Here is a 27493-nt window from a genome sequence, read left to right on the forward strand (position 1 = left end):
ATATGCATGTAGTGAATTACATAAATCTTAAATGTCTAGCTCAATAATCTTCACAGAAATTATGCAGATATATAAATATCCAGGTAATCCCTACCTGGTTCATGATATGTAGCATTTCCAGCATCCCAGGTTTTTTGGTATCCTTTCTTGGTCATTACCTCCCACACCAAATATAACCACTATTTTGGCTCCTACCAACTAGTATTAGTTTTGAACAGCAAACTAAAAAGTTTTAACCTGAAAAAATTGTTTTTTTATTAAAAATTTCATGACTTGTAAAATACTACCACTCTACTATACATAAAGATAGTAAGACTGTATCACACTACACACAAAAATAAGAATGTAAATGAAACCACAATTCCCTGGCTACTTACAAACTGCCACCCCAAATGGATTTTCATTAACATGAACCCAATTTCCTGTCTATGCCAGAACAAGAGTCAGATAACTGAAGACTGCTAATAGTGGAATATAAGGTTTCAAAATCTAGAAAGCCACATGACAAAGTGAAAGGTACAGACTTTGGGATTAGAGAGAATGGGGCAGATTACTTCTCACAATCTGTTTTCCTATGTAAAATGGGAATAAAATGACCTACCTAATTTGTAAAGATTACACAAAAAGGTATATGAAACACATAATATAATTTAGTCCCTGAAACACAGAAGGTACTCAATAACTGGTAACTACATATAATCACCTGCACTGGGGCTAGATAGAGATGCTGCAGCCACAGGTTTCCGTTTCCTCTTGATGTCACGTGAACATGGTGGTCCCCAATGTACATTTGGCTGCCTGCAGAAATGAAAAGAGAAAATGTGCTTTTAACTTTGTACTTCTTATTGTCTGAAAGACATTACGTTTAACCCAGATGAAATCCATGACCCATTACAAACAAAATGGGCACCATGTGTCATTGAGCATTAGCACAAGATTATTCAGAAATTAATCAAAATTCACTCTTTATCCATAATACACACCACTCTAAATATTTTTACCTGCTCTCAGAGTAGCAGACATTCAAGATTAATTTCAATAAATGTTTTATCACATGCTGATTTTTATAAAATTATTTTTCATGAAAATGATAACTGCAATTGTTCTAAATTCACTAATGAAATACCTACTCCCAAGTGATAATATATTGAAAAGTTTAATGCTGCATGAACATAGATATTTGCACAGAATTTTAATAGGAAGTTTAACCCTTCTTCTACTACATATCTGGATTTTTAATACTATCTATACTATTTTTAATACTATCTATATCACAAGTTAAATAAATTGGTGTCTGAGACTTTTTAAAAAATATATTTGTAGTTGGACACAATACCTTTATTTATTTATTTTTATATGGTGCTGAGAATTGAACCCAGGGCCTTGTATGTGCTAGGTGAGCGCTCTACAACTGAACCACAATCCCAGCTCAGTTTCTGAGACTTTTAAAAATATAAATTATGTACCAATATTGTGCTCCCTCATCCAAATTTTTAGTTTATTTTTAAAAACAATAGACTGAGAACTTAAATCTGGGGTGAAAAAAAAGATTCTCTGAAAGATGATAGACTTAACAATGAAATAGCTTATATACTGTTTTAGTTCCTCACTGTTCCCCACTTTCTCCTTTCTCTTGTACTACCACAGATCCTGCCCCTGTTAAAGGACCAAGTAGAGTTTCATCTTTACATAAACCTTTCAAACATCTAAGGCCTTATCTACCATGAGTCATTACTTAACTGGTGTACATATATCTTGTTTTCCTAATAAAGCTTAATCTCCTGAAATTAAGAACAGGGATCCTGAGAACAAGAACCATATTTATTTATACTTCTTTCACAATTTTCCCATGATCTACCAACATCAGCACAAGGCATATCCTTGATGCTTGTCAGGTACATATTGACTAGAATAAAAAATTTAGTGAGCTGGGGATAATGATTCAGTGGGAGAACACTTTCTTGGCATGAATGAGGCCCTGGAGTTCCATCCCCAGCACCACAAAAATAAAAATTCTAAAAATCAAATGGCCAACAGAATACTTAAAAGTGGTTTAAATGGTAAATACAGTAAATTTTAAATATGTTTTACCACAATATTAAAAAATAGCCAAAGTATAAAATGTAAAAAGGAGCTGGGTGCCGCACGCCTATAATCCCAGCAGCTTGGGAGGCTGAGGCAGAAGGATCAAGAGTTCAAATCCACCCTCAGCAAAAGCAAGGCACTAAGCAATTCAGTGAGACCCTATCTCTAAATTAAATACAAAATAGGGCTAGGAATATGGCTCAGTGGTCGAATGCCCCTGAGTTCAATCCCTGGTACACCCCCTCACCCTCCCCCGAAAAAAACACATATAAAAATGAATTTAATAAAATTATACAAGATGAACTCCTAATTTGTAGTCCCAACTGGGGATCAAGTCTCATGGCTGAATAGTCTTAAAACTAGAACCTCAAATCTAAGAGAACCTAGGTAATAAGGGAATAATAATAAGACAAAAGTCAAATGGACAAATTCTCCTATTCAGCAGGCCCTCAATCTGGCAATTTCCACAGCGCATGTACACATATGTATGTTTCTCTAAAGAGCAAAAGCTTAAGAGTTGATTCAATTTATAAACAGAAAAATATAAGTATCTGACTGGAATCTTAGCAAGATTTTTAGAATGCAAAGAATGTTATATGATGAGATTTACAATATAAGGCCAGTGGCCATGAAAATTCCATCCAGATCATCTTTTATCGATCAGTCCCCCCACATGGAAAAAGAGTTCATTTTAAGTTCTATACTCCATGAGTAGTTAATTCTCAAAGCTGAAATAATTAATTCTGAATAAATATGTAGAGAAAACAGTTCATTTCTCATATCCTATGCAAATCCAGGGAATGAGTCTAAATTCAGCATGTTGATTTAGTAATAAATTAACACAGATGACAGAGCATCAAAGTTACTTCTGACTGAACAGAGGTGGTAACTCCCCTTGAAGCCAAGGAACAGGCAGAAAAGAAAGTGGCACTACAAAATTGTGTTCCTCAGCCAAAGAGAGGAGAAAATGTGCAGAAAAGAGCTTCCATTTTTTCCACCAACAAGGTACATGGGACCCAAACTCAAACTCCCAAGAGCTTTGACCTAATCAGTCATGCTTAGCTGCAAATATTACAGAAAGGGAAATAAAGTCAAAAGATAACTGTTTGTATTCATACTTCTTTCTTCTTTAACCAAGCTCACTAAAGAAATCTCCAGAACTCCTCAGAGTAAGTGTTAACACCATTCCTTCAACCCAAACTATGTTATTAGACTTCAGTAAGGTGTGAGACCGAAAGGACTAGAAGGGTTCTTTTCCGGTAATGTTCATTTTCTTGATCTGGATGCTGATTAACTTAGTTGTGACTTTGACAAGTCATCAAGTGTATATTTCTTTGTATACTTTTTTTGTGTATATTTAAAATTTTAATTAAAAATTGCTTCTTTGAGATCAATATTTACAATATTCTGAGTTTTATGTGAAAAGCAAAAATGAGAAGCCTAAGAGAAGTACTCAAGAGAATGTTAAGACATTAATTCCTAGAAGATCAATTTAGGCCAAACTCAGTAAGTCCTGGCATTTTTTCTACATTTCCTCCATCATTTTCCCAGCTTTGCATGTTTCATTATGTCAGTAGCAAGGTTCAGGGTCCATATTCTAGAATCCTTTATGGATCTAGTCAGTAACACCTCACAATTTCAAGGAAGTAAAAAGATGAAACTATTAATGTACCAAAATGTTCATAAATTTTAATGTTTTAAAAAACATTTTAGCAAAATGAAAATAAGTATTATCTACCTATTATTATGCACACAAGTTATTAAACGGTATTACACTGTGTAACATTCTCTGGGGGCCACCTGTGGACTCACTGGCTCAGCCAGTCCTCACATTTCCCTGCCCGAAGGTGATGGTTCTTTGGTGCCCATCCATGCTCTACTCAGTAACACTAAGCACTTTAGTGTTAACAACTCTACATTGAATGAACCCTGACTGCTAAGCCACCAGCCTATTATTTCTCTTGGCGGTAAATTGTCTACATTTACCATGTCATTCCCACTTCTAATTGTTGCCCTGAGCACTCTAAATCCTTCAAATTTTATAAATTCCTCTGGTTAAAACTTAGGAAAAAACTGTCATCTCCTAAAGAAACCAAGTAACAAAGCTTATTAAGACAATAACCTTATTTTGTTGTAATAGTATGTTATTTTTGTGTGGACTGTTTTCTTTCTACTCAGCAGTTTTGGTTCTTTCTCTATTCACTAAGTTTTTACTGAACACCTCCTCTGTGCCAAGCATTGTACTAAACACGAGGATACAGTTACAAAGCAGACAATCTTTGCCTTCATGGGTTTTAACCTAGTCGTATGAGCAGCCCCATAGTTTTTCTGGTTACAGGAAACAAATAATGGAGAAACAGAGGTGGCAATAAAGAGGGGCAAGTTCATTCCTAAAACTCAGCTTAAATATGTCTTTCCTCTTAAAACACTTCTCTCAAGACTCATCTCCAGGTTGAAGAGCTATATCACAGGAGGCAGAACACAACAGCATAGCTCTGGGCTGAGTAGATGAAGAAAATTTTTCGTTTTCTATGTCCCTTCCTATATTTGAGAGGAAAGAAGAGAAACTGTTGAATTGTTACAAAAGGACAATTGGGATATTTTTCTTCTTTTTTGATTTTAAGTAAATGCTTATATTTAGGTTGTATTTATAGCCCACATGAGGGCTCCATGCTTGGGAAGAACGTCACAGGACAAAGAAGGAAGTGGACCCAGAATAAGCCTGGGAAAAATAAAAAAGAATCTGGGTGCTTGGAGCAAAAGGATGTGAAGGCAACTGGAAGTGGAACCAGCAGGCCGTAGAGCACACCAAGAACACCAAAACGGCCCTGCTTGGGAGTAAAGAATATTAAGTGTGGGACTGGATGGGCCCCTCATGTTATTCTGTAGAATCTAAGCATGTGGGTAGGCAATTACTGCAGTCTCCACCTCCTATTCAAGAGGCTGTTCCAGGTTTATTTTAAATTCCCAAATAATTCCATATCATCAAGTGTATACATAAAAAATTTAGGAAGGAGAAGAAAAATAAAGAGGTTGATTTCTTCCTCATACCATTTTCATTTAGGCATACGCAACTACCTGGCTCCCTTTCTTTATAATATATTACTTACTCAATGTGTGTAACTTTTTACCATCACAAAATGGAAACTAAAAAGGGACAATGAAGAAATGAGGTAGCAGAGAGAATTTTAAAAAAAGAGTTGAAGCTTCCCCATCACAAAGACCTTTCCTGCAGACAGAAAAGGCAGAAGATTTGACCAGATTTTTAAAAATTCTCTTGCAAGAGAAGTATATAACTATATACTGTTGTTCTTGTACTGCAAACCATGTCCATCAGGGGAAGGATCTTTCAGCCATTCAGGATACAACAGAAGCTAAGTAGAAATTGAGCTAAGAGCTCTACCACCTTATAAAACTTCACTAAATTAGAGTGGTAAATGGTTGCCAGAATCATATAATATAGAGAGCATTTATAAAATACACATGTCCCATCAAAGTCCTTATTTAGTAGGCTGGAGTGGGAACAGAATCAGTAATATACTTGTTTTGAAATTTGTCCCAAGATAATTCTGGTTAAGTGCCTACTTACTGCAGAAATTACTGAGTTAAAAAATCTACCAAATTCCCAAAGCCAACCTAGTCAATAAAAAAGATCTAACTATTTAGCCTAAAGAATAATAGAATGATTAAATGAATATAAATTTAGATAAAAATATTGCTCCCTGGTACACAAGCAATTAACCTAGAGAAAAGACAGGCTCCACTTGCTCCATTTCATCTGATCAGGGCCTCAGGGACAATCTACACTCAGGCCAGTGAACACTTGGGGCACAGGCTTCTTTTCTATTGTGAGTACTGGGCTCCAGGCTTTCCCTCTGAAGGCTGCATTCTTCACTGCGGCGGCATTTGCCAGAAAGGATGCAGAAAAGGCAGAGGAAATGAGCATTAAAAGCAATAAATATATCTTCTTAAAAAATTCTTACTTCAGAAATGGTCACTAATCTTATAAGTGTGAAGGTGAATGCTGAAGATTAACAATTAATTGAAAGAGTATTCTTTACATCTACACATAAACACAACATTTCTACTTTATTTTTACTGCAGGGAACTGAAAGATCAGGTGAGTTGTTTAAACTGCAGTGTTACTTAGGAAACGGGGCAGATCACCATGTCCCTGGGGCAGGAATGTACTTTTACGTGAAAAAAAAAAAAAATACTTTGAGAAATACATGCATGTTTAATAGAACCAATGTTGGCAAAAAATAACTGAAGTGACTGCTTTCAGTTTAGAACAAAGATGTTGAGTCACTCCTAAGGAGCAAAAACAGTCTTTTTCTGCCAATGGCACACTAATTTAAGGAATAGTTCACCTTCAAAAAATCACTTGTTTTTAAAAGCCACTGAGAAGTTCACTTTTGTATGAAGTAGAAATAAAATTTAATGTAAAAAGTATTGCTGTACCTTTTCTTAAATATAAACAAATAACTACTACTATTCAAGGGGAAAAATGTGATGTTTTTAAGGAACAAAGGTCTATCTATCATATACTCTAACTATTCTCTTTAATTACTCATCTATTCACCTCAATTATTATAAAAAAATTTATAGGGGCCCACCCTGGTTGTAAAATACTATGTTGGCTGTGGAAAGGGGAGGCACATAATAACTGAGCTACGGCCCTGTTCCCCAGGAGCTCATGACATGGGGGAAGGTTTATTTGTAAATACAGAAGTAATAATCAGAGACAGTGAGATGTAATCAAGGAACAAGTCAAGTGCTAGGGTAAAATGAGGGAGAGGATTAAACTTAGGGAAGAGACATCCCTTACTAAGCTGTGATTTTTACATTCGAAGTTAGCTGTCATTTATTAAACACCCAGTACAAGAAAGACTTTCACAGACTTGTGCATGGGAAGATCCAGTCTAGGACACCAGGAGCAGCTAGAAAGAGAAAATCACTTCATAATTACCATAGGGAACAGGGAGGGTTTGTTTCAGAGGAAGAGAGCCCCAATGTCTTTCACTCAAATCTAACACTCAGCAATCTGTGACAAACTGCTCACTAGTCCCTGAAAAGCCTCTTTAATCTACTTCCGTCAGCTGGACCAAGACAGGACAACATCAAGCTGGCTTATTCCAGCCAAAGGAGCAGAATCACTTGGCATCCACTTGGAACATGGGTAAACCACAACAGAAAAACTGGAAAAGAATTCTTTCATCACTCCACCTAGGCAGGAAGATGCCAGCCAGCTGAGAGATGCTGTAAACAAGACCTTCCAACAGAGGACAAAAGACCCAAGGACTGCTCAGTATATTGAGAGGTTCCAATAGGCTTGAGCAGTTTTAAGGACAACATTTCAGCAGAAGCATTACTTCACACACAGCTAAAACTAAGGCACCAGAGGTGAGCGAGAGCTTCTGCACATCCTAGCATCCCAACACCCCCGCATCCCAGCATCCCAGACTCTTGACAAAGAACTAACTAAAGGTTCCTTCCCCCAAGCCCTGGGGTAAAACCTGAGGCTGTTTATTATGGCTCCAAAGGTCAAAATTAATAGCATGAATTGGGTCGTCTTCTTGTTCTTTGAAACTCCTTGTCAAGTGGCACAGCCAGCTGGGCACACAACTCTGATATGCAGATCATAACGTTTTTGAACAGATAAAATGAATTACAATGAGTGCAGCCTATCATATTTCAACTCTCTAATGGGCAGGAAGGTCTCTCTCTTCTTTACCCAACACTGTCCAAATGCCTCCTTGTACAGGCTATTTGAGGCCATTTAAGGTTCTCAAGAATCTGTACTACATCTTATTAGCAAATGACTCTGGAAGCTAATTCAACGTTCTTAAAATTACAATTACCCTAAGGACAGGATAGGGAAGAAACTCTATAAGAAAAATAATGTTTGCTACCAGGATATCAAATATTCATGTATATTATTTCATTTCGATCCTCACCAGCCCAGTAAGAAAAGTATTAGTACTTTCACTTTAAACATAAGTAACTGGAGAATGGGGAGGTTGTCATTTGCCCAGGTGAAGCCAAGATTCTTACCTGTGTCTGCCTCACATTCATACCCACACTCTTAATCTCATACTGACTTTGCCAGGATATCACAACAAAGAAAAAAAAAAAAAAAACCACAAAAACTATGAGACTTTTCATTTGTTCGTTAAAGAACACATATAATATCTGCACACCAAGCTGGCATCTGCCACTCTTACTGGAAATGAAAATGAGATTTCTCAAATGAAAAGCTGTCTATTTACAAAGGAACTGACCTATGAAAATAAGATATAAAACAATTGCTTTGCTATTTTAGAACTTAAGAAAGAAGAAATGGAAATAGTGGTGCATTACCAAATCACCATCCAAAAGAGAGGAAAAGTCATGAAAGTTGGAGAAAAATCTAACTGCTATGAAATACTCAATAATGACAACTGGTGACGTGTACATTATACAGAGAGCAGACAGTAGCAATTGGTAAGTTCTAGTTAGTGTTTCTTATAGGTAATAATGGTAAGAAAAGCTATTCATCACAATCAACCTCTCGTTTTAGGAAAGGCTGCCTATAGCTATAGCTCTTGTCTCATCACAAATCTGTGACTGTGCCCTTGACAACAATACCCCTGCCTCTATCAGAGCACCAATCACACCATCTGCTGTTTGAGCAGCAGCAATTTTAAACACAAAGTATTACTACTTTAATGGTAAATCTCAGTACTAGCAACCAAAAGAAAAAACAAAAAAACAAAACAGTTAAGTTTGTGAATTTTATCCACACACCCAGCCAACTATATAACTGTCCACTCATCTATCCAACAAGCCTCCAACCTCCCCATTTATCACTATGTGCTGGGCACTGTGCTAGATACTAACACTTTCCTTCATCTGCAGCGGCTTCTCCAAAGCTAAAAGAAGTCTAGAGGCCTACCTCCCATGAGGAGTCATGCTCATGATGCCAAAGTACAGAGATTGTGCCAATTCTGCAACGTGAGTCCTTATTAAACAAACTACAAAGCATCGTCATTCAAACCATATGCATTTGGAATGACAATTCTTAACCCTGGCTGCATATTAGCCACCTGAAGAGCTTTAAAATAATGCCAATGCCTGGGTCTCATTCCAGACCAACTAAATCAGAATCTCTGGAGGTGGGGCCCAGCATGGATATATTTTTTAAAGCTTCTCAGGTGATTCCAAAGGGCAATTCCAGGGTTGAAAACCCTAAACTAAGTATTTTTAGAGTGGTATTTCTGAAAACCCCTTAATTCACGAATCTATTAGATGGTATAAAGACCACAAAATTCCCCCTGCACCCACTGCCCAGCCATCTGAGCTGCATTAAAATGATACATCCATAGTGTTATCTTAAAATTACAGTCTCATTACTTTTTGTTTATAGCAATGAAATACTAAAAAAGAGGTTATTCATCGCTGCCTCCCTCCAGGTGCCCCCAGGCCTATGCTGAGAACCCCGAGCTGCAGGTGGATCTTGAAGTGGCCTTGTTCTCATGCAATAGCTGAGTGCTTGGTAGAGTGCAACTGGCAGTGTCCAGGCAAGCAGCAGCCTCAGCTCAGTTCCAGGACAGGAGGGAACCTTCATAGTCCAGGCATGATTATCAGACTCTTTGTGCTCTTAAAGGAGAGTAATTATAGGCATGTGAAAAAAGGGAAGCTCTCCCGGAGGAACTCTTCCTCACATGCTTCCCAAGAGGCATGAGGGCCATTAAAAATTCCATGATGAAGAGGAAAAACAGCCTGGGAACAGCCAGGAGGCAATACAGCAAATTAATACACCAGCCCTCCTCGGGGAAAGCTGTGATAAAACAGGAAACACTTCTCTCTTTGCAAAATAAAATTATACCACTAATGATAACATAGTCACCACACACACGAATTGTTCTAATGATGGGTGTAAAATTCCCACTGCTGCCTAAATGCTTTGAAAGAAATATTTTCTTACTACAAATAAAATGGGACAAGAAAAAGAAAAAATTTCCATTCAAAACACTTTTTAACATAGTCACTCAGCTGCCTCTTCTCTATCATCACTCCTCGTTTACATTCCCTCCTTGGGGCCAGGCTTTTGTTAAATGGTCACCTCTTCACAAAACCCACTGCCCTGTTCCAAGTCCAATCTCCTCAGTCCCTCAATTGGAGATGGACTGCACCTTCTCCACTGACCCCTTGCTAGGCAGGAGTACCCCCAAGAACTTAGTCTTTCATCATTCACATTTCCTGGAAACTGCATAGAGGTCACTTGTGCTAATCATTTCCCACAGAGAAGTGGTTGCTAAACTTGACTGACTGACCCTTATTCAGTAAAAACTCTGAGGAAATAGTTATTATATATAATACATTATGTGTGTGCATATTATGTACGTATACATTAAACATGTGCTAGTAGACAAATAGGTATACAGTTTAAAACAAAAGAAAAATTTCAAAGATAAGCTAATAAATAAATGTGAAGTTTAAAAAAGTTTTTTACCCCTACCTTCAAGAACTTCATGCGTGCAACTTAGAACTCATCAGCCCGGGAATGCTACCCAGGAGTAAGGACAAAGATTATCCATAACTGTTCACAGTTTCTCTCCTTTGCTTTTAGCAGTGGTCTAAAGCAATAGCCAGTATTTCCCTAGAGCCAAGTGTACCAAAGCTCGGCTGAGACTTCCTAGTATTTCCCAGCCCATCCACAAGCAAGCCAGGTAAAGGAATGAAGATAATGATGTGGATAATGAGATACACAAAGAAATAAGAAACTGCCATCTATCCCAGCCAGAGGGCTGAGACTTTTAAAGGAATTAAAATCTAAGGAAAGTACTGATATTGACCCTAGCACAGCACAACTCTAGGCAGCAGAGGAAAAGGGAAGAGGGCAAAGTAATCTGCTTTGAGTACTGGATATGACAGGGTGAAGCTCATAAGCTCATACCTTCTTCCCAGAGTATACACAGCCATTAATTTGTTTGGTATCAAGACAAAAAGCTAGAGGACTGCTCTCCCATGCAGTGAATTTTTTTTTTTTTTTTTTTTTTTTTGGTTACTGGGGATTGAACCCAGGGGCACTCAACCACTGAGCCACATCCCCAGCCTTTTTATATTTTATTTAGAGACAGAATCTCACTAAGTTGCTCAGGGACTTACAAAGTTGCTGAGGCTAACTTTGAACTCACCATCCTCCTACCTCAGGGTATTACAGGTGTGTGCCACCACACTTGGCTTGGAGTGAACTCTTGAGGCTTTCTGAGCATCACCACCTCTAAGAAAATCTCCCCTAAACCTTTAAGTTAGGGCTCTCCTCTGTACTTTGTATCATCCAGATACAAATTGCTATTGCAGCTGTCAGTTTCTATAACTGACTTTTCCACAAGAATATAAGCTCCTTTAGGGAAGTACCTAAAAAAGAGGCTGGCACATAGTAGGGAGTCAGCAAATGTTGAACGAATGAGTGATGAGTAAACAGCATAATACTGAAGGAAAGGCCTTACGGTGGCAGTTTACATGGGCCCACAATTTTCCACATTCTTATTAACACCATTTATGATGAACTCTCTTTTTTTTAAGTTGTAGATGGAAACAATATCTTGATTTATTTTTATGTGGTGCTGAGGATTGAACCCAGTGCCTCACACATGGTAGGCAAGCATCCTACCACTGAGCTACAACCCCAACTCCTAATAGTCTCTTTTCAAAAGATTTTTCCCCACTGAAATGCTACTTCTCCAAGTAGAAAGAGCTGGCAGTAGGTTATGGTACACAGTTCCAACTACTTCCATAAAAGAACAACTTCTTTGTGTAGCCTGCACCCAAAATTTATGAGTATATCTATTTAAGAATTTATTAGAAAGAAAGAAAATCATCAGAACTTGAAAAGAAATTCTTTATATTACCAGAAATAATAATTCTAAGGTCCACCAGTTAGCAGCTCTTTTGTCCACAATAAGCCTGCTGAGGAATTCTATAAAACTATATGTACTTTCCATGACACCTAAATTAAGAAAATTCACAATGAGAGGCATAAGATTCATTCATTTGACAATATCAGACACCTAACAAGTGCCAGACACAGATGCTAGGGGGAATTATTAGACAACAAGGCAAGATCCCTGCCCTTTGAAGCTGCTATTCTAGTGCAAGAGACATGTGGGGGCGGAAAAAAACCTAATACGTAAAAGCATTACAGATTGTGGTAAGAGCTAAACAGGAAGGAAACACAATGAACAGAGAGTACTGCAGGTTGCCCCTTTAGGAAGGTGGTCTGAGTGGTCCTCCCTGAAGAGGTAACAACTGACTTGTGGTGAGTAGGACCTCGAAGAGGTTTCCAAGCAAAAGAAACAAGAGTGAAGGTCTGAGGCAGGAAAAGCCTGTTCTTTTTGAAGAACAAAACGGAGCTCTCCAGTGCAGATGGATCTCTTCCCCAGAGAGGGGGAAGAATTATATGAAAGGAGGCTGGACAAGTAGGCAGAAATCAGATTATGCAGGGTTTTGCAGGTCATGGCAAGGAACATTAATAATGTTCTTTGAAGAAGGGACTTTTAGCAGCAGAAATAATATGAAATATGAGCCAGAAGACTGAGGTCACCGTTGAGACTTAATCACATACTAGCCATGTGACCACAGCAAAGACACCTCAGCCCTCAGCCTCAGTTTCTGCATCTGTAAAACATCTATTTATCTCTGAAGGTTGTATGGATAAAACTGGACGTATATACAAACTTTATAATATGAAGTGTTATAAAAGAAGAAAATAATGTCCAGAAGAAAATAACAGTCACTAAACAACAATACCTGGCAGAGCAGTGTGCTGGTGAACATCTTCGATGAGAAGCATCAGCAAGAACATCCAGGGAGTAAAGAGGAGAAAGGGGATTAAACTGTGGGGATAAATAAGATTTTTTTAGTAAGGTTTAAATGAAACAGACCTGTTCCCAAAGGGCAGCCTACTATTTACTTTTCTTTGACTATCCAATTCTCTGTCGTACTAACATAGACACCATTCCATAAGGTTGTGCATAGTTAATAGTGTGCCCAGGAGTGTGGCATAACTCATCTAGCACATCTCCCCCAAAAAAATTCCTTGTTAAACAATAGTTCTTCAAAAACTTCTGATACCCAGTAAATATTTAAATGGCACAAGAGTGTACTTTCCAACTGGCATCACAGGAACTTACATCTAATGATTGTCAACAGTTTATCAGCCCCCTTTCCCAAGAAGACTAGTGAAAAATTACCTTTTTTGTTCCCTTATTCTGACAAATGTTTTTAACAGTAACTAATGAGCACAGACCAGCAGCACAGTACAGCAAAAAGAGACTACACTACACTACACTAGAATTGAAATACCTAATCCCAGTCCATCAAGTCGCTCAGTGTTTAAAATGACAAAGCCTCTTTGAGTTGTATTATCCTCATCTGCAGATTATATGTTACAGGGTTTTTGTTTGTTTTTTTTAAAGGCTAACTGAAATGTTGCTTTAAGATTTCAAAATAATTTCAACTTTCCATCTGTAAACATTTATTGACCCCAAAAGGTAAGCCATGAGGAACAGAGTAATAGTTCAGTGGTGGAGTACACGCTTAGCATGTGCAAAGCCTTGGGTTCATCTCCAGCACAAAAACAGAAACAAAAACAAAAAGGGGGCTGTGAGGGTCAAATGGAATACAGTATGTGTAAAAGTACCTTGGCTTTATGTTTGTTAGCTTTCTTTGGACTTTTCCCAAAATAGCCCATTGTCAGCAACTTAATGCATCTTAAGATTGAAAGAGGGCTGGGCTGTAGTTCAGTGGCAGAGCACTTCCTAGCATGTGTGAGGCACTGGGTTCAATCCTTAGCACCACATAAAAATGAACAGATAAAATAAAGGCATTCTGTCCATCTACAACTACAAAACAATTTCTAAAAAAGATTGGAAGAACTTTGAATGACAACTTCAAAAGAACATAAGAATGTATACTAAGCCATAAAGGTGCTGGACCCAGTTCTACTTGCTGTCTGACTTTGGGCAAACATTTTACAATACATGGACCTCCAGTTCCTCATTTGTACTTAACAGATCTGTAGTAGGTGATGACCACAAGTATCCTTCTGCCTTTGAATTCTCTGATATGAACATGATCAGAGCTCTAACTTAAGAATACCTAAACAGCAGTCTGTCACATGTTGCCTTCGTGATTTTTTCCTTACCTGACTCCCCACTACATACTGTTTACCTACTACTTTTCTTTATGCCAATTATTTTAACGTGGACTTGTCCTAACTATGTTTCCAAGAAGTGACAAGTTTGATGTAGTGATTACATTTCTTTGAATACATAACTTAAAATTATGTGAAATCAACTCGTGAGATGATTACATCTTCCACTACTTTAGTACGTTTTGAAACAGCAACTTTACAATGAAAGTTCCAAGTCTAAAATGTACGTCAACTTGGTATGCTACTAAGTAGTCCAAAAAACAAACCAACCACTGAGCAACAGAAGCCTGAAAATTTTTACCCATCAGTCTTCATCAATTCTACAACTCATTACTAAGATAAAGAAACCCCTATCCCGCCCAAAATGAAAGAGTTTCAAACATGAATAAACCTAACAGTAGCCACTATGAGCAATTTTTAGATAGTGAACTTTAGCAGCTCTACCCTCTTCTGCTTCAGATGTCAAGGCTTCATTCAGTAAAGGACTTCACAACTTCACAGTACAGGATTCTGGTGCTAAACTAAACCATAAGCAGATAAGATTCACTCTACTTTCTTACTACAAATTCAAAACTAAAAATAAAAACAGAATCCCCTTGATAAGTAAGAAACTGACAATCATGTGTAAACCTCAAAAGGAGGAAGTGTCTACGATTCTCATCAGTAAGTATCAGATATTCTTGGGGAACAGTCCTCTGAGAAAGTCAGAATAACGTAGGGAAAAGGAAACCTTACCTCTTGTGCACAGGCAGAAATGTGAGGAAAATCAGAAGCCAATGTTTTATTCTTTCTAAAGAAAAGGAAATCAAATGATAAAATAAAGATGATAAGGAAAAGTGATCTTACCTGATTTCGCTCTCTTTTCCCAGCTGATGGTAACCAGAAACTAAAGAGAGGGAGAGAATAACAGGGAAGAAAACAATAAAAGAAGTGGTAGAAAATTACAGAGGGGAGAAGATAAACAGATGGAATAATGAAGTGAAGACAAAGAAAATGGGAGAAGACACAACTGGAGGAGAAAGGACAAAGACTATATGTGAATTTTTTGGCTGAAAGAAACTCTTCAGGGCTGGGGTTGTGGCTCAGTGGTAAAGTGTCGGCCACCTGGCATGTGCAGGGCGCTGGGTTCAATCCTCAGCACCACATAAAAATAAATAAATAAAATAAAGGTTAAAAAAAAGGAACTCTTCAAAGCCTCATAATGGAATGTAAATGACTGGGCAGGCTACAATAAACCCAAGGTCACAGAGCAACATCAATGCTCTCTCTGCTGTGCAATGACAATGGGAGTTTCAGTTCAAGAGGGGCTTAAAGGGGCATAAACCATGTACACATCTTGCCTATTTTATAAATTAAAAATCAGACTGGGCTGAATGCATACAAGATCATAACTGGGTACTAACCATAAGTCATACGGGCAAGAAATATGGCAGAGCCAACCATGCTAGGTGACAAGGCTCTCATTAAGAATGTGTAGATGATTCTCCTATAGCTACATACAGGCTTTCCATTGCACTTATCAAAGTGATTAGACAGAAGAGATTTCTCTATAAAGAGCTCTGAAAATGGGAAAAAATATAAAATAGAGAAAAATCACTTATTTAAAAACAATTAAGAGGTAGAAATGTTGGTAGGCATTAACGTAACACCTAGAAACATAAAAACCAAGAAAATAAACTAGTCTAGAAAGAAAATCATTGTCATGGTTCTGGCCATCTTAACTATTATAAAGAACGTATCTTTTAGATCACCTCTTTCAGCTCTATAGCCTGACACTAGGTTGTTTCATAAAACCTCCTCTGCTTCCTTCTCCAAAGAACAGTGTGCACAGCCAGTAAACACTTCAGCACTTACTCTTTCTGCCGGGGGTCACTGATGATATGGCTTATCCTCTCAGTACCCAGAGTACTTATGCTGGACTCCTAAAAAGGCAAGGAAAAAAAGAGTAACATCCCACCACAGAAGCAAATATACAAAGTACAATGTTTCTAAGCTCATGCTTTCCCATAATTGTGCCACCTGAAGCAACCTCAAATGAACAGCTCAAATGTCATTTGTTTTTGTTACCCCTGGGGATCGAACCCAGGGCCTCACACATGCTAGACAAATGCTCTACCACTAAGCTACACTTCCAGCCCTCTCTATATTGAGACAAGGTCTTACTAAATCTCCCAAGCTAGCCTCACATTTGCAATCTCTTGCCTCAGCCTCCTGAGTAGCTGGGATTACAGGTGTGTGCCATAGGACCCAGTTCAAATGTCAATCTTGTAACCCAATAGCAACTCTTATTTTTTTTTAATGGGAATCTATCTTAAAAGTATTACATGTTATCCTTATTAATTCTCTACTGATCCAAAGACATTATAAATAGTGTTTAATGTGATTTTTATTCTAATCGATACATACAACCTAAAAATTATACACAATAGTAGGTACCATGGTGATACTTCAATACATGCCTACATCATTTCTTTATGCATACTGTGGTTACTAACGTATATAGCAGAAACACTTTTGCAGAAAATTCAACAGCAGCCAATATTTAACAGGCCAGCACACCAAGCTGAGTCAGCCATGTGAGTGTAGCCCCACTCACATGTGGGAAAATTTCACAGTGGGAAAATAAATGAGTTCTCACTGGTAAACCCTAAATAGCTGCTAACTAAATGAATACATATCACAGGACTTTTGTGACTTATAAAAATTGTCACCCTGTACCTAATCCATTAAACATCATCTCAAAGTAAAAACAGAAACTTGTAAAAGCTGATTTGTAAATTCAAGATTCTCAAGACTGTAATGTGAACACTTACCCATAACACTTTAAGCAATTCAGAAACTAATCATCTCCAAAAAATTGGAAAGTGGCAGAAGGCACTCACTGTTCATTGAACTTGAGTACGTTCATAATGACTATCTATCACAGTACCTAGAAAAGGACACCAACCCCTATGTGAATAATGGTTACACACTTGTGTGTAAGTGTTAAGAGAACATGAGTCATGAATGTCAAGATTGGCAAGACTGTTACTCAAACACATTTGTTTCTGGACAAGTACTGTTATCTGTACTCATTATGTATATGGACTAGCCTAAACATTAGGATACATATTTTAACAGAACCACTGGCTATAGAAAAATTAATCTGAGGTCAGATTCTGGAAAAGAGTGTAGCTAAATGACCAGGTTTCACACATGCATTTTTCATATTTCTTATTCCTACAGCTATGCCTCCTACTTACAGACACAGAATGGTAGGGGGCCAAGGAAAAAGATGGGTGAAAAATGAGCTATTTGCTACGGCAGAAAAATTATTAACTTAAAATGCCGTAATGTTTAAATTTACAGTTTATTACTGTGTAAATTACAAGCAGTACTTTGCGTAATTAGCAGCTCGCTGGCAGGGAGCTGTGAATGAAACTCATTATTTATGATTACAATTTAGAAAAAGAGGAGAGAGACTGGGGAAGGGGAAAAAGGAGGACAGAACAGTGACCTCTGCTAGAAATGACAAATATCCCTTTAAGGTGATGAAGATGAATTAAACAAGTAAATATTATCCTATTCATCTGAAATCATTAGAGGCTTGTCCAATAGGCCCTAGTTCCCTCCCAGGCAAGCTGAAGTCAGTTGGAGATGAACTGACTCACTTCCATGGAAGTAGAAGGCTCTTATTTTATAAGAGCTGAAAGAAAGAAAAGCAGGTGGTAGGGAGAACCTCATCTGTCCAACCTAACCAATAAAGAGAAAAAGTAACCCCACCTGTCTGTTCCCCACTCCTAACCTCTTACCTCCCTCAACCATATATACTTCTATTCCAGTAGCTGTCCTATAAACTCCCAAAACATCAAACGCAGCACTCTATTAATAGTCTCAAAAGTGAATGATCCAAAAAGATCAAGTTATCATTCTTCCAATAATCAAATCTTACTACTTAGTGAGATTCAAATTAGAATTTAAAAATAAGGAGTAAGAATCTGAGTTGTCTACAAATAAACAGCCTCATTTCTTTTGCATGGCTAAAATTTCAGAATACAGTTCCCTGAAGCCTAGCACAGTGGCACACACCTGTAATCCTAGCTATGAGGCTGAGGCAGAAGGATCACACATTTGAGTGAACCTGGGCAACTCAGTAAGACCCTGTCTTAAAAAAAAACGTAAAGGAGACTAGAGATGTAGCTCAGTGATAAAGCACCCCTGGGTTCAATCCCCAGTACTGGGGCAGGGTGCACCAGTCCCTTAAGAGAAGTCAGACTATGGCTGACTGCTATATACCTAGCTCAGCACAGAGCCTATATAGCAGACACTCTAAATGCTTACTGAGAGAACAAACAAATCAATGCTCTCAAATGTCTCTCCTTCTTATCCCTCACCTACCTTCATCTTCAAGTAAGTATTAGCCCTTGTCTTTGCCTGTCTCTTGGTCTCAAAGTTAGAGTAAAAAATTAAAAAAAAAAAATAAAGTAGCTCTGGATTCCAATATCTATTCTGTCACTACAATCCAGGTAACATCAGACATTACTTAACTTCTTTGAACCTAAGTTTTCCTCATCTATAAAAGGAACTTTCAGGGCTGGGGTTGTAACTCAGCGGTAAAGCGCTCGCCTAGCATGTGCTAGGTCCTGGGTTTGACCCTCAGCACCACATAAAAATAAGTAAATAAAATAAAGGCATTGTGTCCAACTACACCTAAAAAATAAATATTTTTAAAAAAGAAACTATTAACATTTTGACAAGATTGTAGGGAGGAGTGAAATAAGCCAAGTGTCTATCACAGTCTTGGCTAAGCAGAACTATAGACTGTAGAGACTCCTCTCTTGTGGCCAAGGAGGGGATATTGTAATTTGATAATAGAGGTTTTTGTTTTGTTTTAATGAATTCTAGGATAAAAAGATCAAAGTTAGAATATAACAAAGGAACATTCCTTAACACACAAGTTGTTAAAGAGCCAAGAGTATTTTAACTTAAACCATAATAATGATGATTAATCAAAAGTGCAGAGACTAGACAGCAGGCCTGTAGATGCATTCACAATAGAGGCTGTGAAGAGAGTATCTGCTTTGTCAGAACTCCTATGTGGATTACATTTTTATCATTTATGTGTGTATAAACTTAAATCCTACATAATGTTCACTCTTGCAAACTCCCAAAACATTCCAGTTGGCTTCCCTAACACCAGGGAGTTCTGTAGCATCTTTGATCACCAATAGGATACACAAATCCCATGGGGAGTTTCATCTTCCTAGGGCACCCAGGCAACCATGAAAGCTGTCACCTTCCCAATCAGCAATAGGATACACAAATCCCAGGGGGAGTTTCATCTTCTTAGGGCACCCAGGAAACCTTGAAAGCTGTCACCTTCCCAACCAGCAATAGGATACACAAATCCCATGGGGAGTTTCATCTTCCTAGGGCACCCAGGAAACCATGAAAGCTGTCACCTTCCCAACCAGCCTTCTTCGCCCCTTTCTGAGGCATCGTGCTGCAGCCCCTGGCAGACGATTCAAACGAGCATGGTATCCTGGAAAAAGAAGGCCTAGGTTACTGAATGTGGAAAATCCATACACAGGGAGATGTTTCTAGTACACTGGAGCCCTTACACCCAGGATCTTCACAGTGTTATTTCCCAAGGACTTGCTGCCATGTCTTTGTCACTAGCTGAATGATCTTAGGCACACCATTCACCTTTTACCTAGGCATGCGCACCTACATCACTTGGTCCTACTTTATAGAGTTGTTCTGAAGACCCAATGAAATAGCATATGGAAGGTTCTTTAAAAACTGCAAATGCTATGTAAATATAAGGTATATTAACAATTTTTAATTTTAAATTAAATGCTAGTTACAATCTCAAAAGCATTCTAATATTACAAAGTTATGGTGAAAAGAGAATGCACACTAAAACCCCATTTTCTTTTTTTTTTAATATTTATTTTTTAGTTGTAGTTAGACATGATATCCTTATTTTATTTATTTTTATGTGGTGCTAAGGATTAAATCCAGGACCTCGCACGTGCTAGGCGAGCGCTCTACCGCTGAGCCACAACCCCAGCCCTAAAAACCCCATTTTCTTAACTGTTCTATGTGTTCCCCACACAGAAAGAACAGGAAGAATTCACACAACAATGTTATCAATGACATGGTTTCTGGATCTGGGATTGCAAGCCATTTGGTTTTTGTTTTTGTTTTTTTTACTTTTTGTGCCTATGTTAAGTGGTCCAAAAAGAACTTACAGAAATGTTCATTGAAGGGGGCTGGGGATATAGCTCAGTTGATAGAGTGCTTGCCTAGCATGCACAAGGCCCTGGGTTCAATCCCCAGCACCATAAAAAAGGAAAAATAAAAAAGAGAAGAAAAAAAGAAATGTTCATTGAAATGTTTGATAGAATTTAATAGGGTAGCAAAGAATGTGCCTCAGCCAGGCAATAATCTTTACCAAGTATCCACTGCTTTGAGAAAGTCTATCAAACTCCAAAATTCATCAAAATAAAATCCTATTTCACAGGTATTTATAGCTCTTAGTGTAACCCTGACCACCTACAATAATCAACAAATACTTGATAACTGACTAACAGGTTGATTATTGGTTACTGGGAATCCCAGAGTTATAAATTTACAGAGCTAAAGAACCCCCTCCCCCCCAAAAAAAAAAAAAAGTTTTATTCAACTTCACATATCTTAAGCAAGGCCCCTGACATTAAAGGAAATGAAGCAACCACAGAGGTAGCAGAAAGTACCAAAGAATAACATGACATTTCCTTCTCCCCGTCCTGGGCTGGGTTTTTCACCCCACTGTGCTACACAATTTGCTTTTTTTCCACAATTGAAAAAAAAAGCAAAAGAAAAGGACATATATTTATGCTTAAGTATGCAATAATAGAATCATTAAAATAAAAATCATCCATTTAAAAAGTACCATTATACCTTGTAGGTGGATATTCTTACTGAAATCCTTTTCCAAGAGAAAAGAACCCATCATTACAGCAGAGCAAGCAGCTTGGCAAGCTGAAGAAATGCCTTGTTAATATATATTCTAAGAATCTCCACAGATTGAATCAGGTAAGAATGCAGAGAATCTCAAGCTAAGACTCACTCTTGAATCCTCCAGAAACTCCTGAATGGTGTACTATCTCCACCATTCAGATAGTACTGCATGCTTAGAGGCATGAGTATCCTTGACAATGACATGATTCCTCCCAAAAAGAACTACAAAGGCATGAATTATATTTTAGTTTTCTCCAAACTCACCTCTTTGAGCTGGTCGAGAAGGTAAAAGGAATGTGGAATCTGAAAGTTTATCCAGTCCAGAATCCATTCTTTCTACTTCAGCACAATGATCAGAAGTCCACTTAGGCAGAAGATTAGGGACAGTGAATCCTGGAACACATTCTCCTTCATAGAACCAATCACTCTGTTCATCATCCCCTAAAACAAACAGACCATATCATGAGCTGGAATTTTAACATCCATGGGGGATGACTTCTCAGCACTACAGTTTTTATTATATTTTTTTAAAAACCAAAGTACCGAAAAATTGTTCTGGAAAACATTATGATGAAAACTGGGACATCAAACTAGTTCCCCTGAATGTCATATTATGCTAGACTGGACAACTTTAATAATAAACACTAATAAGACTACACTTACTGAGACTTTACAGTCTATAAGAATCCATGCTGAAAATCTGTAAATATGTTATTTCTTCCAAGTCCTACACTAACTCTAATTTACAATGAGAAATCATGGTTGTTAGTAAATGATGAAGCAAGAATTTGAAACAAAAGCCTAATTAACTCCAAAGCCTGATGTCTTTTCCACAAAAAATAAACTGCCCCCTTCCCATTTTCCATGGCATAGGTAAACCCAGGGGCTCAAAATCCAATTCAAACTAGTTGTTTCTGAGGATTTTTTTTTTTTCTCTTGGTTCTCAAGTATTTGCTCAAGATTTCCAATAATAGACACACACACACACACCAAAAAAAAAAAAAAAACTGAATTAGAAGTAACTTGTGAGATTATCTATAAACCAGCAGACTTCAACCTGTGTTCACTAGATGCCTGGCACAGGAGCTCCCTAAAAGAACGCTGCCAAGGCATAAGAAGAGGCTGAGTGGATTGGGCTACCAACCTCCAGTTCTTCTGGTATCATGCTTTAACCAAACAGGCTCAGCTGTCTTATAATTTGAGATTCTATAAAGAGTTCTGTTTCGAGAAGAAAAAGGAGAGTGCTCTTTTTATCTGCGTTTCTCAATACTATTAGGAAGTCCCTATATGCTAGGCAATGTGTTAGGTATTATGGTTGCAAATAATCACACAATTCCTCCCTTTGGAAAGCTTTAAAGGAAAGAATACTATAAATAATAACTTAATATGGCAAATGATAAAAAAGCAATAAATACGAGGAACCACAAGAGCATAAAGACTATAAAGATTATCAGTTAGAATCCCTTTAGGAAGCATGCACATTTAAATTGGGTGCCTGAGGACAATTTAATGAAGTGACTATTTACAAAGGTATAGATGTATAGATAAGGAAAACACCAAGGGATGCTAAAGCCCAGAGCCAGCACAGAAGGGCATTTTACAAGTACTCGACATGGAGTGGCAAGGAAAAGAATGGTTAACAAGGACTACAGAAAGAACTGTAGCCATTGGTGCACACTGCCAAACAGGAGTGATATTCTTCTGTACAGGAACAAAATCAGTGCCAATAGGCCACCTAACAGGGAGCCAGAGAAAGCTATCATGAAACGTGGTAGTTTTCCAAGTTCTGACTGCCCCTACAACAGAATAATTTAACCTTGTCCTCTGTCCTTCACCAGTGGAATCTACAGTGCCTTCTCCTGGGGCAGAGCATGCTTCCTTAACCTGCTGACACTGGACTTGGTCAATTCACTTGCTATAAGAAGCAGAACATTAACAGACGTGATTCAACAAAGACTTTAACTATGCACACAAACATGGTCTGGATGGGTTACTTGGTTCTGCCATAAGAACTGAATGCTGCATTTAGCCAGCTCCATTATCCTAAAAAGATGAGCCCAGGCAAGATCAGTTGAACTACAGCTGACCCATAAACCCACAGCAAGAAATAAATGTAAACTACTGATATCTGGGGGCTGTTATGTAGCATTATCACAATAAAAACTTAATAAATAACAACAAATCTCATTCACCTCTCTCTAAACTTCTGCAGATGCTCAACAAGAAATGGGGGGGGGGGGGCGGACACTGATACAGTCCATAACTTTGCCCTGGAGGGGCACAAAAGGAGTACTCTTTTTTAGTGGATGATCAGCCATTCAAGGAAAGATGAGGGTGAGATTTGAGAGAGAAAGACCCATGTGAACAAAGGTACAGAAGCAGGCAATAACATGGCTTTTTGTGCTGAGAACTCTTAAACATCTAAGTATCACCAGAATGTGTAAAATTGAGGCAGAGACAAAGTGGAGAGCTGGGCTACAGAATATTCTACATCTTTCATGATAAATCAAGCAATTCTTATTTTTTAATGGAAAGACTTTCAAAGGCCCCAAAACTTTACCTGCTGTAATGGGTCCACACTTTGTTCCAACTCTGTATAATTATGTATCATAGCCTTTAAAAAGAATAGTATGAACATTTTTTCATATTTTTGTTGGCTATCTGCACTGCATCTTTTGAGAAGTGTCCGTTAAGCTCTTATGCCCATTTATTAATTGGGTTTTTTTTTTCTTTAGTGTTAAAATTTTTTGAGTTCTTTATATATTCTGGATACTAATCCTCTGTCAGTAAGCAGCAGAGGTTTCTCCCATTCTGTAGGCCCTCTCTTCACACTCTTGTTTCCTTTGCTGTGCAGAAGCTTTTTAATTTGATGCCATCCCACTTACTGATTCTTGGTTTTATTTCTTGTACTTTTGGTGGGACTGCAAATTAGTACAACTGCTCTGGAATGCAGCATAGCGATTCTTCAAAAGACTAGGAATGGAACCACCATATGACCCAGTTATACCACTCCTTGGTATTTATCCTAAAAAACTAAAATCAGCATACTATAGTGATGAACACACATCAATGTTTATAGCAGTGCAACTTAATAGTCAAGTTATGGAACTAGCCCAAGTGCCAATCAACACATGAATGGATAAAGAAAATGTGGTATATATTAACAATGGAGTTTTACTCAGCCATAAAGAAGGATAAAATTATAGCACCTGTTGATAAATGGATGGAACTGAAAAACATGCTAAGTGAAATAAGCCAGACTCAGAAAGTCAAGGGTTCAGTGTTTTCTCTCATATGTGGAAAATAGATCAAAATAAGGAAAAAAGGGAGAGAGAATTCCATGAAAATAGAAGGGAGATCAGTGAAGCAGAGAAAGGGACTGATGAGGAGGAAGGAAGGACAGGAAAAGGGAAGAATGGTTGACTGAAATTGACCAAATTATGCTATGTACATATATAAATATGCCACAATGAATTTCACCTTTATGTTACATCTATAAAGCACTAATTTAAAAATATATAAATAAATAAAGAGAAAGAAGACCAGTAGACTAGAGGAAGGAGAAGCGATAAGGAAGAAAGGAGGAAAAGAGGAAGTACCAGGTACTAAAGTGGAGGAAATTACATTCTAGGTATATATGTTATGTCAAAATGAATCCCAGTATTATACATAGCTATAATGCACTAATAAAGCATAAAAAGGTATATCATGCTACTTCACAGCACTATAGTAAAAGCAAAGAAAAAAGACAAATATTAGTAACTCTGAATGATATCACCAAATCATGAATGGAAGACAACCAGATTTTTCTCAGTATGAGAAAAGAATTAAGACCCTAGCTAGAGCCAACCTGTACATGCACACAGTTCCTAAGGCACCCTTTGTCCCTCAGAATCAGAGAAAGAGAAATTTACTCATAAGAACCTCCCTTATAGTAGGAAGCTCAATAACTCCACAGGGATAAAACAGGTTTCATCTGTTTCTATGCCAATTACTCTGAGGTGTGAATGAGATGCCCCCCACACAGTACATTTTCTTTTCTTTTTTTTTTTAACACAGTACCTTTTCAAAATCAGAACTTGGATGCTTAAATTACTGGGAAGCCTAACTGGATCAACCTAGAAATGTGGTCACTGTGCCTCTGTTATCTAAACACTTAATTCTTGGAGAAAAATTATTAGATTTCAGAACTAAAAGAGACTTTAGAAATCTATGAATTCGGGCTGGGGATGTGGCTCAAGCGGTAACGCGATCGCCTGGCATGCGCGGGGCACTGGGTTCGACCCTCAGCACCACCTAAAAATAAAATAAAGATGTTGTGTCCACCAAAAACTGAAAAATAAATATTAAAAAATTCTCTCTCTTCTCTCTTAAAAAAGAAATCTATGAATTCCTTATTGTAAATTAAGAAAACTAGAATCCAAAAAGGTTACATGAAATTCTTATTGGCACACTAAGCAAGAGAACAAGAATTTTGTAAATGCCCTTAGACCACTGCAAAATCTCAAATTACTACTTACGTAGTAAAAATAAAGAACTGACAATTAACATACACTAGTCTTCTTCATAGGTCTCTATACTAACCTTCAGGAGTTTTTTTTTTTTTTTTTTAAAGAGTGAGAGAGAGACAGGGAGAGAGAGAGAATTTTTTTAATATTTACTTATTTTTGTTTTAGTTCTCGGCGGACACAACATCTTTGTTTGTATGTGGTGCTGAGGATCGAACCCGGGCCGCATGCATGCCAGGCGAGCGCGCTACCGCTTGAGCCACATCCCCAGCCCCACCTTCAGGAGTTTTAACTTGAGAAAAACATTTTATATAATATATTCACCCGGAACGCTATAAACATTTATAAATAAGGTAAAATTCTCCCTCTGTAATAAAAATATCTCATATATCTCATCAAAAAAAAAAAAGAAAAAAAAAGACAGTAGTGCATGAGGATACTTCTTGGTTCTAAACCCCCAAACAATGATTCTCAAAATCTGAATTACCTGCATAAAAATCATGCTTGTGGAAAATGCAGATTCCAGAGCCAATTCTAGACCTACTTGATTTCTAGCTCAGGAATCTACAATTTTAGCAGTCCCTCAGGTGACCTCCATGCCATAAAGCTTGAGAACCACTACCACAATCATTCTACTGTCAGTGAGTCACCCCTAGTCATTTGCATCTTCCCATCAATAATGAACCCGTGTCCCAAAGCTGGGATCCAAATTACCTTGCCGTCCTTCATCGTTGGTGAAGAGCCCAGTGTCACTGCTGCTACACACACTGCTGGTTTCACTGAAAAAAAAAAAAAAAAAGAGTAAAACTCAGAGAACTCATCAACTCCAGTCAAAAACCACTGTACATTCTTCTGATTTTCCAAAGAAAAGACCTCAAGCTTTCCTAATTTCACTCCAGTCCATTAGCCAATTGTGTAGATAAATTTCACAGGGAAGCCACAGGTAAAGTTTCTTTACCCCCAAACAACAACAACAACAAAAAATATGTAAAAGAAAAATGCTAAAATTTTACATGTACTAAATCTAAGATTACTTTGTTAGTTTAGGATCTAAAATATTTATTGAAACTCATACAAGTAATCTCAACCTGGTTTGGCATATTAACCAACACAAATTTATCAATTTTATTTTTTAAATATTGCCAACTATTAATTTCAAATGAAGATAAGCAACTTTGACATTTAACATCTCTTAAAATTTCTCCCACTTGCAAAGCAGTAAACATTCTTAAGCAGAAAATAAATTAATATGGTCATTTATATTTTCCAAAATTTCACGACTTCCTTGACATCAAGTAGATATGCAAAGCTTATTTTGGGGGGAAAAAAAGGAGTTAAGGTTAAAAATAAAAATATAAAAACAAACTCCATTCAGACTCACTGAAATAAAACTTTTGACCAAACAATTGATTCCACTTCTTGTGCTATTTTCTTTCAGCCAGTCTTCATCAAATGTGCTTTACCTGGTTCAAGAAAAATTTCTTTATTTACAATATTAGCTATTTCCTTGATTGGGATTATTTGCTTCCAAGTTAGTCAATTTTGTTTCACCTGCTCTAGACGGATGCAAGAAACCAAAGCAAGGAAAAAGCATTTTCACTATGGTGAAAAAGGAACAGGCCTGGCAAAATCCCAACCTATAGTCCTAGATCAAAACTCTGAAAATATTTTGTATTTTGCAACATTTTCAAATATCTTGCCAACACTAAATCCTCAA

The 27493-nt window shown here is 37.6% G+C and overlaps 1 protein-coding gene across 5 annotated transcripts in view; it reads right to left on the minus strand.

The window, feature by feature from the left end:
- The window catches only part of Gpatch2l (G-patch domain containing 2 like), a 58707-nt gene that overhangs the window by 16035 nt on the left and 15179 nt on the right, over positions 1 to 27493 (minus strand). For 4 of the 5 annotated variants that reach the window (XM_046440789.2, XM_046440792.2, XM_058577872.1 and 1 more), the window contains 7 exons: positions 26491 to 26555; positions 21533 to 21709; positions 19726 to 19805; positions 16139 to 16206; positions 15020 to 15074; positions 12880 to 12965; positions 704 to 798 (listed from right to left, as the gene is read on the minus strand). In XM_046440789.2, coding sequence (XP_046296745.1) covers positions 704 to 798; positions 12880 to 12965; positions 15020 to 15074; positions 16139 to 16206; positions 19726 to 19805; positions 21533 to 21709; positions 26491 to 26555 — 626 coding nt within the window. Of the gene's footprint in view, positions 1 to 703; positions 799 to 12879; positions 12966 to 15019; positions 15075 to 15130; positions 15171 to 16138; positions 16207 to 19725; positions 19806 to 21532; positions 21710 to 26490; positions 26556 to 27493 lie in introns of all 5 variants that reach the window. The other variant, XM_058577873.1, reaches the window with a different exon arrangement.

Source organism: Marmota monax, unplaced genomic scaffold, assembly GCF_021218885.2.
Source record: "Marmota monax isolate L192 unplaced genomic scaffold, Marmota_monax_Labrador192_F-V1.1 WCK01_AAM20220418_F8-fsc00017, whole genome shotgun sequence".
Classification (NCBI taxonomy): Eukaryota; Metazoa; Chordata; class Mammalia; order Rodentia; family Sciuridae; genus Marmota; species Marmota monax.